The sequence below is a fragment of the Salmo salar genome, chromosome 06 (assembly GCF_965601325.2).
Source record: "Salmo salar chromosome 06, fSalSal1, whole genome shotgun sequence".
NCBI lineage: Eukaryota > Metazoa > Chordata > Actinopteri > Salmoniformes > Salmonidae > Salmo > Salmo salar.
The window spans coordinates 73,393,942-73,410,651 of NC_138296.1; the positions used below are offsets into that span (position 1 = coordinate 73,393,942).

At 39.8% G+C, this 16,710-nt stretch overlaps 4 protein-coding genes across 6 annotated transcripts in view; 2 read left to right on the plus strand and 2 right to left on the minus strand.

Annotated features, from left to right (window-relative positions):
* Nucleotides 1-3,295, plus strand: part of tulp4a (TUB like protein 4a) — a 50,883-nt gene extending 47,588 nt beyond the window's left edge. For both annotated transcript variants that reach the window (XM_014205638.3, XM_014205639.3), the window contains exon 14: nucleotides 115-3,295. In XM_014205638.3, coding sequence (XP_014061113.1) covers nucleotides 115-231 — 117 coding nt within the window. In that variant the 3' untranslated portion in view covers nucleotides 232-3,295. The remainder of the gene's footprint in view (nucleotides 1-114) is intronic.
* A 411-nt stretch (nucleotides 3,296-3,706) lies between these two features.
* On the plus strand, nucleotides 3,707-12,834 carry tmem181 (transmembrane protein 181). 2 transcript variants are annotated; one of them, XM_014205641.3, is made up of 17 exons: nucleotides 3,707-4,012; nucleotides 6,494-6,597; nucleotides 7,080-7,147; nucleotides 7,415-7,505; nucleotides 7,607-7,728; nucleotides 7,858-7,974; nucleotides 8,113-8,193; nucleotides 8,284-8,383; nucleotides 8,577-8,707; nucleotides 8,833-8,924; nucleotides 9,017-9,074; nucleotides 9,243-9,345; nucleotides 9,472-9,523; nucleotides 9,638-9,720; nucleotides 10,042-10,131; nucleotides 10,229-10,295; nucleotides 10,469-12,834. In XM_014205641.3, the coding sequence occupies exons 1-17, from the start codon at nucleotides 3,882-3,884 to the stop codon at nucleotides 10,551-10,553; spliced, it is 1,575 nt and encodes a 524-aa protein (XP_014061116.1). In that variant the 5' UTR covers nucleotides 3,707-3,881; the 3' UTR covers nucleotides 10,554-12,834. The 2 variants fall into 2 exon arrangements, with proteins under 2 accessions (XP_014061116.1, XP_014061117.1); XM_014205642.3 differs by lacking the exon at nucleotides 3,707-4,012 and adding an exon at nucleotides 5,856-5,978.
* Nucleotides 12,835-13,349: 515 nt separating this feature from the next.
* Nucleotides 13,350-15,027, minus strand: dynlt1b (dynein light chain Tctex-type 1b). The gene is made up of 5 exons (XM_014205643.3): nucleotides 14,765-15,027; nucleotides 14,547-14,588; nucleotides 14,152-14,275; nucleotides 13,796-13,873; nucleotides 13,350-13,703 (listed from the first exon to the last, which is right to left on the minus strand). The coding sequence occupies exons 1-5, from the start codon at nucleotides 14,789-14,791 to the stop codon at nucleotides 13,633-13,635; spliced, it is 342 nt and encodes a 113-aa protein (XP_014061118.1). The 5' UTR covers nucleotides 14,792-15,027; the 3' UTR covers nucleotides 13,350-13,632.
* An 80-nt stretch (nucleotides 15,028-15,107) lies between these two features.
* Nucleotides 15,108-16,395, minus strand: gtf2h5 (general transcription factor IIH, polypeptide 5). Its single transcript, NM_001141298.2, is given in 3 exon segments — nucleotides 15,108-15,696; nucleotides 15,876-15,945; nucleotides 16,318-16,395. Coding segments are annotated over 2 exon segments (216 nt in total). The 5' UTR covers nucleotides 15,911-15,945; nucleotides 16,318-16,395; the 3' UTR covers nucleotides 15,108-15,515.
* Between the last annotated feature and the right edge of the window lie 315 nt (nucleotides 16,396-16,710).

Sequence of the window (16,710 nt, forward strand, 5' to 3'; positions counted from 1 at the left end):
TATGACATGGAATAAATATAATTCAGTAGAGAAATAGCTCAGAGACTCATGACTATCTGAAATGTTGTTTGTTAGCTTCCTGTCTGTTTTCTCTGACTGTGTGTTTGTGACCAGGTGATGCAGTTTGGCAGGATTGACGGCAACGCCTACATCCTGGACTTCCAGTACCCGTTCTCTGCTGTTCAAGCCTTCGCAGTGGCTCTAGCTAATGTTACTCAACGCCTCAAATGAGGTCCCACCCCCTCTTACACTGAATACTAGCAAGGATCGGAACATCTGCTGGAAGGACAAGATTATTTAATTTGAAGTTATTTTAATATTGGAGAAAAGACTGAAATCAACTCTGTTTGCATATCGCATCGCAAGCGAGAAAACGAGACACTGTGGTGCTGCACTGCCCAATGTGGCCACCAGAGGGTGCAATAAGCATGGGCTGCAGGCTTTGGAGCAGGGCCATAGTTTGCCTTGGCACAGTCAGCGGTCCCCTGTACTGCTTACAGGGCCCAAGAGCTCAGCTTTCTGTAGTCGTCATGCAAATAAATGCTGCTTTAGCTAATGAAAGCTAGCTAGTGGAAAGACTTAACTTACAACCTTTTAACGGTTTGGGTTTCCTGTCGGTATGGTCCCGAGAGATGAGTCGTTCTCTCTGTGCGGTTTTAAAAAGGAGCAGCAGTAATACTTGAAAAAACTATCTGGAAGATTGAAGATGTCGTTTTTTTCTTTCCAGAGCGTACAGGTACTACTGGGCACTGAAATCCGTTGCTGTATGAAACCGTTATCATCACTTTATAACACTGCTTTGGCTTTTGGGTTTTTACACCTAAAGATCAAACTTTCTGGGGGGGGAAATCTAGGCTTTTGAAATGTTATTTTTTAGTTATCTGCCATGCGTTTTGTTACAATCCAAATCTATCTTAGCTGGATTTGAGGTTTCAATATATGCATTGTATTGTTGGAGCACTAGCACACGCAAATGCGCAAGTTGTCTGATTTCCCTGTTGTCAGGAACTCTGGAGAGGTAAGGGGGGAAAAAGATGTAAGCTGAACGGCAGTCCTTGGAATTTGAAGGAAAAAAAGATGATGTAGCTCATATGGTTTAATGTATCTCTGCATTTGTTTTTCCTCTTGTTACGAATAGGTCATACAGTATTCAGATATGAATTTTAACATTGTAATTGTTCTTCGTATTCATGTTGTAATTATACAATCTTAGTACCTTGTTTACATGGATTTCAAGATGTCTGCTTTATTTGGGAGAGACAGAGACTTAATTGAAATGCTGTTCTGTACACTACAAAATCGGTGAGTTTTAAAATGGTTTTACAGAATAGTTGTGACCGTTATCCTGTATCTCCCATTTTTATCATGGTGACATGTTGACGGGGACACAAACAAAGATCCTAGAGGTAAGAGTTCACCAATCCGACCTTTGTTTCCCTGACATGAAGTAATTTGTCACCTGCTGTCACTTCTGTGAAGTGAGCGTCAGCGTGTAGGCGTGTCCTACTCTTAAGCCCACACTAAATGAGTAAGCAAGGTACAGGAAATATTTTTGTATATTTCACCTATGCCATTTCATTATTATTATTATTTTTAAGTCATGTAAATAACTGCCACATATCATTCATAAATATTGTAAAATGATCTGGTGGAGCTGGACAGCTGTTTTCATCGTAGCCCACTGTGTATGTTCAATATTATGGCGGATAGCTGTAGTACAGTAGTATAACTATAGAAATACACTACAATCCCTGAGAAACCTGACATCTTTCTATTCTTTCAGTCTTTGAAGTTAACCTCAATTAAGGAGAAAGCTATCTTAACCTGTTCGAACTTGGCAAGCTGAAACTGCAATCTTTTAAGCTGACTAGTTTTTGTTAGACATCCAGGCTTGGGTCTCTATGCCTTGTGAACCGTCTGCAGGGCTGGGGATGGATGCTGATGCAAAATCAGATAGACACTTCAAATATTTGTGGACTTAAGTGTGGTAAGATACCTGTTAACATCATCCACACTACTAATTTTCAAACGCATCATTGGAAAAAATGATTTATCAAACTAAAAGATCTATTTGATGGATGGTTAGGATCACTTCAAAACGTGTGTGCCAAAAAATGGAATTACTACATTTGGTAGATTAATACAAAGGGGCCTAGATCACTTGTGTGACAGAGAGAGATCACTCCGGACCAGATCCACACATCATGGTCTTGACAGCAATGAGATTATTAGATTAGATTTTTATTTCTTCCTCTGAGCTGCATGTGATAGTTGTTGGTTGGGGTGGGATTAAGATGGACCTGATTCAAAGAAAATAAGAAAATAACATTTCTTAAAAATGTCCATCAATGTTCATTTTGTGTTAACAATTTTGTTGTGCAATATTTTCTAAAGGAAGGTCCTCCCCTCACCAACAGTTTGACAACCCTTCACTTTCACACTAGTAGTGTGGGAAAACTATGATATTCAATTTATTTTTGCTGGTCTGTACATTTATTTATGAGATTTTTTTCTTAAGCTAAAGGCTGTACATAACTTGTTGACTTTGCTGAACATTTCTTTCTGTTGAAAGGGGTTTGTTACTGGTGTAGCCTATTTGTCAGATCATGGGAGGGGGGGGGGGGGGGGCAAGTAGGGGAGAGGCAACTTTTCAATCTGTGTTCTGTGAAGTTTGCAGTGGATGGGAGAAGATCTGAATAAGTGCCCTGTCCTTGAGTGTAGTTGGTAGTAGTCATTAAGGAAGTATGTGTCAAGTGTGTTCAATTGTGAGGTCAACCGATCCCATAAGTGTTATCTATGTTAACTTCTTCAGTGTGTGTATTTCCACCAATTCTCCCCCTCGAGAAAGCTAAACTTTTTTCACTCCGGTAAGCGTATTATCTTTTTGTTTATTCTCACCATGCAATGGAAATCTACACATTCATGATGTTGACTGACTGGTCAATTTTGATTGTGTATTATTTCAATACAGCTCACACATCAGTCCACATGACATGACCGTTTGGAGAAGCCACTGAAAACATGTACAAATCTCCCTTGGACACTGGTTTAGGATTCTCAATGAATTAATTTGAGGTGGTAACCTGTAGTAGACATTGTAGAATTTGGCTTTTCGTTTGATCAGAAATGTGCTTTGTACATGTAGTTGTAGACATATATAGGAAAAAAAACTTGAAAAAATCTGAGTGATTTGGTGACTGAATGTTTATAGTGAACGGTAGTAAGGCATGCCATGTTAATTATTTTACAATTGTATATGTCACGCATCTTTTGAATAAAATGTCATTGTTTCAGATTTTTTTGTGTGTGTCTAGTCTGTTTGGATGTGATATTTTATCGTTCAAGCACTTCGGAGTGCCTTGGAACCCTGTGGGAACCCTGTAAGTGTTTCATAATGAAAAATGTATGATTTCCTTATATCCTTGTACAGGTTTCTTCTATAAGCTTACGAGTTCCATTTAACAATGATCAACTTGACTATGTTATAAAGCTAAAATTGTAATTCCTAGTAGCAGTAGCCCTCTAAAAAAATGTGTGTTGGGCACAAAAGTCCCATAGAAAATAGCTTTCTCTTAATGTAGTAAACCTTGTATCCGTGCAGAAATGCAGATGAAAAGCTGTAGGAGCATTGATCTTCAATCACAGTCGCTTCCCTCTCTCCGTGGTGCTGAATTATGTCACGTGATTCTCACCGCTGTATTTGTATGTTCGCTTCCGCCCCCTCGTTTTTTTGTGCTTTTTCTTTAGACCTGCACGAACAAAAAAGCTTTGCATGCAGTTTCAATTAAACGAGAGAACACAAAAGAGAGACACCGGCGTTGTTTTGTAAAGGCTGCGGATTATTTCCCATCGCCATTTTCTGATCCTCCGACACCGGCACGATGGACACCGACTACCTAGCCTTCGAAAACCCTCTGTACAGTGAACTTAAATATTTCTGTAAGAAGATACAGGAGGTCTATAACGAATTAAAGGAAGACCTGACACCTTACCGCGACGATCGTTTTTACAGGTAAATTATAGGGTCACTACACCAATATCAAATAATCCAATATATGTATTTTTGTGTTAATTCAATCATTACTCTACAATGAACAAGCATTTGTGAGCATACATTAGGCCTATTAACGGCATTTTATTTTCATGTAGCTATTAACATAAGGATACGATTAATAACATTTGTCAATGTGTATTTACAATATGGATATAGCCTTCTTTACAGAATATACAGCTGCAGACATGCACCACCTTCAACATGGCGCATTGTGGTTCAGGTGCGCTATAAAGCATCACTGGTTTTCTTTGGACAGTTCCGTGTTTTGCAGGTTTAGATACGCGTTTCATTATTCATCTTTCGGTTTTATGGGATCTTACGTCAAATATGTGTCTCTATAGGCTACTTTCTTAGTTTAAAAAATGCTGTTACTTCTGCTGATAATACAATAAAATTCTCAAATTACCTTAATTTTAAGGTCATTATGGCAGAGGCCTATATGATATATTCACAGGCCACTGGGTGAAGGCAACAAGTGTTGGGGTGTATTCATTTCTCCAAACAGTTGCAAAATGGAACGAAAACTTGTGTTTCTATTGGACAGGTTCAGCAAACAGGGCGGGACCTACCTTAATCTTTCCAATAGAAACGCGAGTTTTTTTTGCAAAACAGAACGTTTTGCAACTGTTTTGAGAAATTACAACACAAATCAGAGGTTTTACAAAATAGTCTACCATCAGAGATAGGAATCCCATTGGGACTCCCACCAGCAGACTGTCAACCAATCGCGGTCGCGTTGTCATGCTTTGTCGCGCGGTTGCTAAAATCGTCAAGCAATCCCTTCTCAAAGTAAAGGAATGAGTCTAGAAACCTGACTATTTTCCTCGAAAGTACATAATGTCACGATTCCAAAGCTATTTGATATTACAGAGAAAATGTTAGTTATCTTACATCTCGGAAAATATGTGTAATGTTGTAGTTCTTATTCACGAAATTCATGCTAATTTGGGGTTTTTGAGCTGGCGCCCAATTGACTCCCATTCACTCCTTGATGGAGAGCTCTGCTTGTCCCAAAATAGCCCACAATGCACCGCGCGGCCCATTGACGACGCAGGGGCAATGTACACGTCGGTAATACGGTTTCAATGGAGTTTCCCATCTTCTCAAAAGTATCTCTGCAACCATACAGTGTGCAATCATCGTATTTAATCTAACAGCAGATTAAATAGTCAATTTAGATCAATTATTTTTATATACATTAGATTACCTAAAGGGTGCGCTGTGTTGAAACCGCCGTGTTTGCATTTTGGCACTCCCCCACCATTGTAAAACATATTTTGGAAACTATAGAAATGTATTTATTCATGTCTACATTCGTTTTTGACACATGTATTATATTACAGATACCTTAATGTATACTTTTAAATTATATTATGTGAGCTAAACATACAAATAAAAATGACAAAATATATTAAAACATTTTCCTTAAAGTATAATATTTAGAGATTACAAATGCTACTGTCCCCACTACAATCAAATAAATTTAAATACATGTAATTTTGTCCATTCATTCCTATGGACTGCTCCTACTGGGGAGAGCCAATATGGCAGACCGGTGGCTTCAAAGCCTATCAATGGCCAATACATAGCATCAGCAATCCAGGGTTCATATACATTAATGGTTTGGATGCATGATGGGTCTTGATGTATACAGGCAAAATTGAAATAGGGTTTTTCATTAGAGTTGAAATAAGGATGAAAATCTGATATATGCTGTTGCAACGACCAAATCCACCCTCTCTAACTGAGCTACAATAAGAAGCTCCTCCTACTCTCCTGACCCCACGTGACTTCAGTCCCGCGACATCCAGTGGTGACGTTTCATTTGGTTGTCGCATACAGACTGATGTATACGGATGTGGATTTTACCTGGACGTTTTGAGTTGATCTCGATTCTGGAGTGAGAATCTACAGAAATGGATGTGTAAGTTCACATGTTAAAGACGATCTACAACTTAGTTCTATTGTTGCCACTTCATATCGTAAATTTTTAATCTCGAAACGTTAGTTTCTGCCAGTCGTCTGCTTGCAACGGGAACCTATGCAAAGTTGACAGACACACCTACGTTACTTTACACGTTAACTAACTAGTTTGCTCGCCACCGTGTTTTTGGTGGAAGGTGTTTTTTCGTCTGTCTTATATTCTGGTACAGGTGTGTGTTACTAAGCAATATATTAACATTTCTAATGTGCCTAATTTCTTTTCTTACGTTTCCAAAAGCTGATGGTGTGTAATTTATAGCTGGCCAAATAATAAGCCTCTCGCGCTTCCTAAACTAGCCCAAATTACTGAGTTGCATTATGCTTCCATTTTATTATGACAACATCTTAATGTCTTGAGCATAGGTGTTTAAATCAAGAAATGTTCATCATATAGAGAGGACTCTGAGATTGTTTGCAGGAAACTGATTGTAGCATGATATCCTCTCTCAATTTCAGGCTAGCCCCCATGCGGCTCTACACACTCTCCAAAAGACACTTTGTTTTGGTCTTTGTGGTGTTCTTGATCTGTTTTGGCCTCACTGTCTTCATTGGTATAGCAGGTATGTAGTTTTCATATATTCTATCAATGTGCACACTCTTAGTATACCCGCAGTGGGCCCAAGTTTATATTACTGCTGGGAAACAGTGAGCCAGAAAGGCTAAGTTAGGGTGATGCAGCAGCCAGCCAACATAATCAGAGGGTGATGACTGGCGTCTACTGGCTGAAGTTTTATCTGCAAGGAAATCCTGATAAGTCCACCTTCTTCTCGCTCTCTTTCTCTTAAAGCCTTACTAGAAAGATCCTTATTGGTAATATTACACCATTTCCCTAAAGTGAAAAGAATGTTGAAAATGCTATGTCTGCACAATGATGGATTTGCTGTAGGAAAGTGATCTAGTCGAGAAGACTAAGGACTTAGTTTTGCCTATAGGCGTGACAAGCCTGTTTGTGCAGTAACTTTGTCTGGTCCTGACCTGGTTCTGAAGACCTGGAGAAATATTTTGCAGAATCCTTTTGCTTACTTTGTTCATTCTTCTGTAGGTCCTAAAATCCTTGCGGAGACTAAATACAGCGGAGATGAACTGCTGGACAAAAATCAATCCATAAAGGTAAGACAAGCAAACATATAAATACATGTCTTGCCAGGATCGCAGGGAATGTGCTGTAACTGTTTGCTTTACGTTAGAAATGGCTTTTATTAGTGCACAAACCCGCACCACCCTGATGCTTACACATATTTGTGAGACTGAGAGGGTAAAAGGGAGAAAAAGTGCACAGTCCAAAATCAACACTTAGATCCCACAAGTCCTGGACACACCTTGATGTCCACTCTTTGACATTGTGATGTTCTGAGTATGGATCTAATATGGTTTCAGACTGGTCCCTTCATCCTGCAGTCCCCGCCCCTCTCCACCTATAACCAACAGCTATGGCTCACCTGTATAATGCAGGTGGAACACAGCACTGGTGAGATCTACTCCCTTATAAATTATGGTATTTTTCCTTAAGACTTTCATGTCATATGGATATTTACAACTTTTTTTGTTGTTGCCTTTGTCTCTATTCAGTGGTGGACTTCCTGCAGCACTTTGAGATCAACGTGGAGCTGAAGGGAGTCATGCAGGATGCCAGCGTCATGCACATCCGCAGCAACGTGCACCAGAAATCACGAATGCTGCACTGTGGCGCTGTGAGTGGCAATCAATATATCGGTCTATCCATTCATTAATCAATTAACCAGTTTGTCAGTCATCAATCAGTTATCAACCAACCAATTGGTAAATGAACAAGGTGTCTATCCTGCTGTTTCCTCCTGCAGAAGTGTGATGAGATCATCGTGGTGCACCTGGGCTATCTGAATTACACACAGTACCAGATCAATGTCAGCTTCAAAGGCCTGGAGAACATCACCTACGAAGTCAAGGTCAACTTCATGGTGAGCTCACAACACACTGGCTGGAAAACCTGTTTAAACTGTAAGCTGGCTGTTTCTGAAGATGCATCTCATCCTACTGACACACACAGTGGCTTTGAACTGCAGTTCAGTGACACATTTCTCTCTCCTCTCTCACAGTGGAAGATGTATAATCCCTCGTTCTCTCAAGTGGAGATCTGGTTCCGGTTTGTCTTTGTGGTTTTGACCTTCATGGTGACGGTAAGAGATCTATGCAATTGAATCAATATTTATTGTTTCTGCTGTGTATGTTTGTCTTTGTATGTTAGTCTTTGCTGTTGTGTATTGCAGTGCATGTTTGCTCACTCTCTGAGGAAGTTCTCCATGAGAGACTGGGGCATTGAGCAGAAGTGGATGTCCATCCTGCTGCCTCTACTACTGCTGTATAACGGTGAGTCATTGAGTTGTTTACCACTCTTTCCTTTGTGCCTTCCACTGCACACCAGGCCTTGATATTTAAACTGTAATATGTTTGAATGTACCCTTCTGAAGGCCTAACCTTGCTGTTAAAACCCATATACGCTACAGTCTTTAGGTCTTTGAGGTTTTTACCTGTTTTGATGGTTGGGGTTCTTGTGTTTCAGATCCGTTTTTCCCACTGTCGTTCCTGGTTAACAGCTGGTTTCCGAGGACTCTTGATGCATTCTTCCAGGCCCTCTTCCTGTGTTCCCTGCTGCTCTTCTGGCTCTGTGTCTACCACGGCATCCGGGTTCAGGTGGGTCTCACATTCATCTTTAACCAAACTCTATATTTTAGTATTGGAACCCAAAATCAGTCTGGTGCCCTGTGTTTTTTTTTGTTTTTTTTTCAAATCCTGGATAATTCTGGTTCCTGTCTCAGGGAGAGAGGAAGTGTCTGACGTTCTATCTTCCTAAGCTGGTCATTGTCGGCCTCCTGTGGCTCTCAGCAGTTACCTTGGGGATATGGCAAACGTAAGTCTGAAGAACTCTGTCAAACTAACACTGTATAACATACTCTGTTTGGAAAAGGATGTTATGAGCTCTAATTTCCTTTACATCCACAGGGTCAATGAGCTACAGGACCCCACCTACCAGTACAAAGTGGACATCGCTAACTTCCAGGTGAGTGGAACACATTTACCTTCTGTAAGATCATTTTTATGGAAAATTCAGAAGCACATGTCCAGTGTATAATTATATATATTTTTCAACCTGGTAGAAGTTTGGACATTAACGGTGGAGGTAGTGCAATGCCCATCATGTTGATAAAAGGTGTTGTTGTACTTCCAGGGCATGAAGATTTTCTTCCTGGTGGTGGTGACCCTGTACATCCTGTATCTCATCTTCCTCATCGTCAGAGCTTGTTCTGAGCTCAAGAACATGCCCTATACCGGTAACAATGATGCATTTGTCATATTCTAATCCCGATAGAGTTATGGGTTGCCTTTGATACATCCACACTCATTTAGCCTTTCCTAATATTCTTTCTATTGAACTGTGGTCTCATCTTGGTCATCAGATCTCCGGCTGAAGTTTCTGACTGCGCTGACGTTTGTGGTCCTGATAATAAGGTACGGCCATTGTCACCTGTTGACTTCTATTGAGCCTGGTCATGGTATCTAAACTGGATGGATCAAACAATAATAATAATAGTAATTATATCTTATTTGTTCCATTCCCTCTAGCATGGCGATACTCTATCTTAGGTTTGGTGCCAAGGCTCTGCAAGACAACTTTGTGGCTGAGTTGTCAACCCATTACCAGAACTATATCCTTTTTTGTCAATGTCTTCTTTTTTTGTCATTTAGCAGACGCGCTTATCCAGAGCGACTTACAGGAGCAATCAGTGTTAAGTGCCTTGCTCAAGGGCATATGGACAGATTTTTAATACAGTCAGCTTTGGGGTTCGAACCAGCAGCCTTTCGGTTACTGGCCCAACAATCGTAACCGCTCGGCTACCTGCCACTGACGTCTTCTCTTCTATTGTGAATTCTGCAGTCAGTAGCATAGGTTTCAAAATATTGTCATCTTGATGAGCTTTGCATGCATTAGATATGTTTACTTAGATCTGATCCTTAACTCGACATACCAGCTGAATTTTTATCTTTCTATGGATTACTCAACTTTTACTTGTACACATTAGCATTTGTGTATTCCCCCTCAAAAGACGCCATTTATGGTAAGTGATTCTTGAGGAGAAAAAAAATATGCAATGAGAATTGAAAGATGAGTCTGACAAGACAATAAGTAACCAATCTCATTATCTTGTGTATTAGACTCCCAGTTGAAGGATAATCCTGCATTCTCCATGCTCAATGACTCAGATGATGAAGTCATATATGGGTAACTAGTCATGTTAATTAACTGTCTCTCATTGCCTTTGTTATACATCATTCTACTTAAAGATGTAGGCGTTACTGTCTTGAGATCAATTCTAGATATCGGATTCTGCATATGCCTGCTTTGAATGTCTAAATGTTTCTGCTCAGACTGATATGTATTTATTTTCTATGAAGGAGCGATTACGAGGAGATGCCTTTGCAAAATGGCCGTGCCATCAAAGCAACAGCCAAGTACCAGAATGAGAGCGACAGCGACTGATCCATTCCTGATTGGTGCGTCATTCACTCCCCTGTTGTCCTGATTGAATCCTTGAGGGGATTCTATTAAACTGGCCCGGGTTGCACCAGGCAGTGCCCATCACGTGACCGGGTGAAGACTGAGGGAGGCGAACCCTTCTCAAAACTAATAACTTCTCAAAAAAATAACTAACATTTTAAACTAGTTTTCATTGGGAAGGCAGATAAAGCTTTTTAATCAATCACTTTTGCTTGTGAACACAGAATCCTACTCATCACTCCACGTGCTTAACGTACGTCACTTTTGTTTTGAGCCGACTTTGCTGTCGGCCAGAACGGGGCACCCGGCTCAGGCCCGGGAAGCAGCCCGGTCACAAAACGATTGCAATCACTTTTCACCCGGTGCAAACTACGCCTGCCTGGGCTAGCCTAATCGAATCCCCTCATTGGAGAGCATATTCAATGAATGAACCACCATTTGTAAATAAGGAACGTTTGCATAAATAATGCAAATGTTAATATACTGTAACTGTTAGGGTTGTGAAGGTCATTGAATTTTGAATGATGGTAATTGGCCAGCCAAATGACCGCGGTCTCCGTAATAACCGTTTTTGTTTTTACACACATTTTTCTCCTCCTTCGCTCCTGACTGCATGTGCTGCCATAGAAATGTAATTACTTATTTTTCTGATTGCTTTGTGGGGGGAGTTTGCTAGTTTCTTATTTCAGCAAGGAGCGAAAAAGTTTAATCACGTTAAGAGTACGTTACCGCAGAAACGGACTGAAATGCGCGAATGCCCGGCCGTCCCGTCTTGACGGTCTTCATCCAGCTGTTGGTTGCACGGTTATACGGGAGTTGTGCCAGCCCTAGTAACTGTACATAAATATATTTTTTAACTGAAAAATGGTGTATTCTGAATGTAAATTCAGAGAAAGGAAAGGTGTGCAGGTATGGTCAAATGTTTTATAGCATTTTAGTCATCAACTAGCCACATAAAAACAAACGTTCTGTACACTGTATCTTTTGGTTATCATGAGCCGCATATCATAATTCTTGGATATATAAATTAACTTTGAAGGAAAGCGTGACAATATTGATCATGGGATTTATTATTTATACTAAAATCACAATGTAACTAGTGTTAAACCACTACTGTCTCTTTTGTGCCTGAAATGTTTTTTTTGCCATTCCTACTAAGCTCTCTGACATTCTGAGTTTGAGGGGGGGGTGTAATTCTGCAAAAAACATACCATGCTGCCACTGTTTTTATCCAAGACCTTTATCTCAAATGGTTGTAAAACCAGTATAGAACAGCAATTCACTGTTGTATGCTTGTCATATACTCTGGATGTTAAGAGTATAAGCATGCATATCCATCAATCTAATACCCATAGAAGTGAAGTTTTCTGAATATTTACCTGACTACCACCATGTGTTATAATAACCAGCAGGGAGAACCTTAACTTGAGTAGGTGTAGCAGTTGACCCACTCCTTTGCCAATCCATTCCTAAGTGAAGCAACTGTATGATTGTACTCCTGGTGTCCAAATCCTGTCATTTTTGCCCCCCAAAATTATGGCACTATTGTTTAATTGCTATGAAAAAAGTTTACAGTTTTCACATTCCCGACGCAATAGTCTAGACTTCAGGAATCTTCCATATCTTAAATTCATTCAAAGACTTCTAATGCTTAATCATTTGATTGTGATGTCTTGTGAAATGTGTATTGTGAAATATTAAGGCAGTGGTGTCACTCATTCCGTGGAGGGCCAAGTGTCTGCAGGTTTTTGGTTTTTCCTTGCAATTAAGACCTAGACAACCACGTGTAGGGAGGTCCTTACTAATTAGTGACCTTAATTCATCAATCAAGTACAAGGGAGGAGCGAAAACCCACTGCCACTCGTCCCTCCCCTGGAGGCATCTGTGTGTTAAAGGAATACTCAAGTTGCATTTAGCATATTTGTCATATGACCCTTCCATCGTTCATTTTAGCTTGCCTTTCATAAAGCTTTTATTTTCTGTTTACTTCAAAGGTACTTTGGCTATATGTAAATTTCATTTGTACAAATTAACCAAATAACATTCTAGCTTATTGTTTTGTAACTTTTTTTTCTGTACTCAATAACCTGATGCAGGATTTTATGGATACAGGCTCAAGGAGGTGGCAAGTTAGTTTTCATCACTAACCATTGGTCATTTTCTGTCTGAACCAAATGAATGAACTGTTTGTGTTGAAGGAAAGAGTTACCACTGATCCTCCAAACATGTATTCTAATAAAGATGGTGCCTTGTTTCCACTTTGTACCAGGGTCAGGAGTTTCCTCCAAACTTTGACTGCAGTCTGAATCTTCTTGTTTGTGATGGAGCATCTTTTTATTTATATATATATATATATATATATATATATATATATATATATATACATACACACTTGTGGCTTAGAGGGAGATGATTGTGGTGGTTATTTTGAGGTTTGCGTAAGAACCATGATTTTCTTTATGGTAGAGACTTTCTTTTGACTAAATTAGAACAACATCCTATGTTTAATGACTGAGCAACACTGTAAATACTGTATCACATGTAAATAAAGCACTTGTGTATACAGAAAATATTAAAACTTGTAAAATATAAAACATGCATGTCTCTGGGCATTGTCTTCTGACGGGGCGTCATTCCTACACGACAGTCCTCAACTGATCAGTACTGATGAAGTCATCACGCTATCTGACGATAAGACTGTCTCTGGGGTGACCTCTTTACTCACTGGCCTATAGGTGTTGTGGTAGAATGAATTATATTGTTAGCTGGCAAACAAGCAATGATTGAAAACATTTATTGAAACGTCACTAACAAATCCTAACACATGACAAATTGGTCCTTGTAAAATCTAAACAAACAAGATGCAAAAAAGTCTTTAGAAGCAGTAGAAATACTTTGGTATGGTGGGCTTTTTGAAAAAAAGAGCTGCACACTCTAGGAGCTCAGATGCAATAATTGAATAACCAACGTATAATGTTGGGCTTTATGCTAACAATCAGTTTGGACGGAATGGAAAAACAAACGTTCATTCATGTAGTGTAATTGAGTGCAGGCGGTAGATTCAGATGGCCAGGCCGAAGACACTGACGATGCAGTACATGGATTTATTCTCCCACCTCACTGTACAGCTTCCTGGTAGAGAAGGTTAGGTGGGATCAATGACAGAATCTCCATCTCATATAATCTGGTTGTAGAGATTGTGTGTTTGTGAGAGAGATTCTCACCATCAGTGGTGTTATCCCAGAAGCACGAGCTGGCTGTCTGTAGACCTGCCCCATTCTTCTGCATGATAACACAGGTCACTGTGGAGAAAGAGAAACAACAGTGAAACGACCCCTTTCAGCAATAACACACAAATCTATCTCAATGTGGAATGTAAGTATGATCATTGTATAGGATGATCCATCAAAGAAAGTGGTGATGGTATATTTTAGTGCAGGAAATAAAGTAACTGCGGCTTTATTTTTTATTGAACTTTTATTAAACTTGAAGTCAGTTAAGAACAAATTCTTATTTACAATGACGGCCTGATATAGCCCAGCCAAACACTTTTCCTTTCCTTGCATGCAGGGCTACATACCAATGTACTTGAAAGGCTTGCCCAGTTTGCTAAGTTGACTCAGGGACTGCTCCACTACATTGGTGGTCCATTGGTTCACTCTGCTATGTTGATAGGCATTTCCTCCTATGGCTCCTTCTACTGACTGAAAAGACAGTAAAGACATAAAAAAGAGGAACAGGCTTAGTTTCTGAAATTACTGACTATCCCGAGAAAATACAAATGAATACACAGACGTGTCAAAGCCCACATTAGTGGCATTGCTCATATTGATAAGTGGCTAGCAACCAACATAATGTCCTTAGCAACAGGGTGATGAGTTGTTGCAAGGTAGAAAATAGCTAGGCGACTTTGCTGAACATGAATGTCTCCTACCAATGCAACCATTAGCTAACTTTTCACTTGGCTAAAAGTACCTCTTTGATGATAGTGCTCACTTCGTCAACGACAAAGGCAGTCTGGCAGGATAAAAAGACAAAGGGATGCAGAACAGTTATAGTAGCTGGGGAACAACAGTAACGTTAGCTAGCTACCTAACATTGCTAGCATGCGTCTTCAAATAGCATTACATTTAAACAAATGTTACATTAATTAGCTAGATATATTAATTAGCAATTTTGAACATCTAGCTAACCTCTTCTCCAGTCTGAAACTCATCCATGATGTTAGCAAACGACGGTTACCGCTAGCTAGCTCAGCTGTCGCCAAGTTTGGGTGGGTGTGCGGCGCATGCGCACGGTTGATTATGATGGTCGTTTCTGTACTGGCTGTTGCATGGACAAAATAATGTATCTTTCTTCCCTGTTCACAATAACAAAAGAGACTGGGTATATTTCCATCCTCGCTGATTACATCTTCAAAGCTTACTGTGCAATATAACATAATTGACTGGCTTTACCATAAAAACCCAAGAAACCTAATCATGGATAAGAAAAGAGTGCAGGAAATGTATAATAAAACACATTTTAAAGCTAATTGAGACAGGTACAAAAGTTTATTACATCTAATTTAAGCCATCTAAAAGTTATGAATATACACCATAGAAACAGGTGAATTAAAGTGGGCTGAAACACTGGTCATTTGCAAGTTTGCAATGTAGGCTAATCGCCACCAGTCTCATTTTAAAGCATAATCAAGACAACACACTTAACAAAACTTATATTTGCACCAGTTTGGATGAAAAACAAATAAACATTTCATATTTAAAAATAAATTCCTTGAATTACTCCACATAACTGGGGGAAAAAACTTGGGCAGATGGCATGCAGAATAAAGGCTCATACCTATAAATATAAATATTTCACTGAACAAAAACCCCCAAACAGACAGTTCGATGTTTGTGAAGAATATCACTTGTAAGTTTGCTGAAGCATCTACTTCCTTCTTTATTTCTGAGTGATGGGGAAGGAGTTCTGATCCATCAGCTCCCCAACTCTCTCCTGGAGAATGTGGACCACCTCGGCCAGAATGAATACATGGGTGTCGTCAAGGTCCTGGATGATAAACTTCTTTCCCAGGGCAGATGTCTCATCTAGGTACAGTAGGAACTGCTTCATGGCAGGGTCACTGTTTCAAGTTGTGGGGAAAGAAGATATGAGACCTGTGATTTTCTCCTGAAACTCATCTGATTATCATAGCTGGTACAGTATAGCAGACAGGCTGGATTTTCTGCATGATTCATGTGATTAGCTTGATTGATTTCTGTTTGATAATCATACAATATGATAGGCTTTGTGCCTGCATACCACTCGACAAGAACACCCTTTAGTACGTTGACCATGATGCTGTTAGATTCCAAACACCAGTCTCCAAAACCTGGAAAAAAGCAAACAAAATGCAGGCGTGAACAACAACACAATGTGACATGCATGCACCTTGACGTATGACACATTCTAAAAGTAATTAACTGAACTGTAGCTTCTCACTGCAGAGGTAATTTACTAATGTTAAAGTGAGACAAAGAGGAGCGAAGTAAGGACTAGGTAACGTTAGCTGGCGTTATTATCATCATTGCTGAATAGCTAGTTAGCCTAGTTTGCTACACTTCGAAATGCTCAGTCTGACATGTTTCCGTCACAATCTCAAAGCCTGCTGATTTGCGAAAATTCAGGCTAGAGTAGATCAGCTCTTTGCTGATTGTCATTTTGTGGCGATAAATAGCTAATCGGTGTATTATTCGGTACTTACAGAGCTTGTTTGCTCAACAGTGTTGATGGCTAGCTGCGTTGTTGGCTGGCTGCGTTGTTAACAAGTACAAAATGCCTTAACGCGAAAGGCATTGTGGGATGTATGGTGTCTGATGAGGTATAAAGGTTAGGTCAGGTATTCCCAAACTGGGGTACGCGCACCCCCAGGGGTATGCAAAATGTCGTCGGGGGTACGCTAAATGAAAATGTGATTTACATTAAAAATATATATTATTTTTTTCTTCACATTTTCAAAGAGTCCATCTATATTTTCCAACGGGGCAATAGAGAGGTCCATAGACACCCATACCAGCTCTACTGGTAACGTTACTACTGCTACTACCAGCGTAGCAGTACTACACCTGAACCTGTAGACGACACAAATTGTTCTGCT

Excerpts from the sequence above, each read along its gene's own strand:
- tmem181 (XM_014205641.3), top strand. The coding sequence starts at position 3,882 with ATGGACACCGACTACCTAGCCTTCGAAAACCCTCTGTACAGTGAACTT. Across the intron at positions 4,013-6,493 it reads CGCGACGATCGTTTTTACAG|GCTAGCCCCCATGCGGCTCT; the intron begins GTAAATTATAGG and ends TCTCAATTTCAG. Across the intron at positions 8,384-8,576 it reads TCTACTACTGCTGTATAACG|ATCCGTTTTTCCCACTGTCG; the intron begins GTGAGTCATTGA and ends CTTGTGTTTCAG.
- dynlt1b (XM_014205643.3), bottom strand. The coding sequence starts at position 14,791 with ATGGATGAGTTTCAGACTGGAGAAGAG. Across the intron at positions 14,276-14,546 it reads TGAGCACTATCATCAAAGAG|TCAGTAGAAGGAGCCATAGG; the intron begins GTACTTTTAGCC and ends CTGTCTTTTCAG. Across the intron at positions 13,874-14,151 it reads CAAGCCTTTCAAGTACATTG|TGACCTGTGTTATCATGCAG; the intron begins GTATGTAGCCCT and ends CTTTCTCCACAG.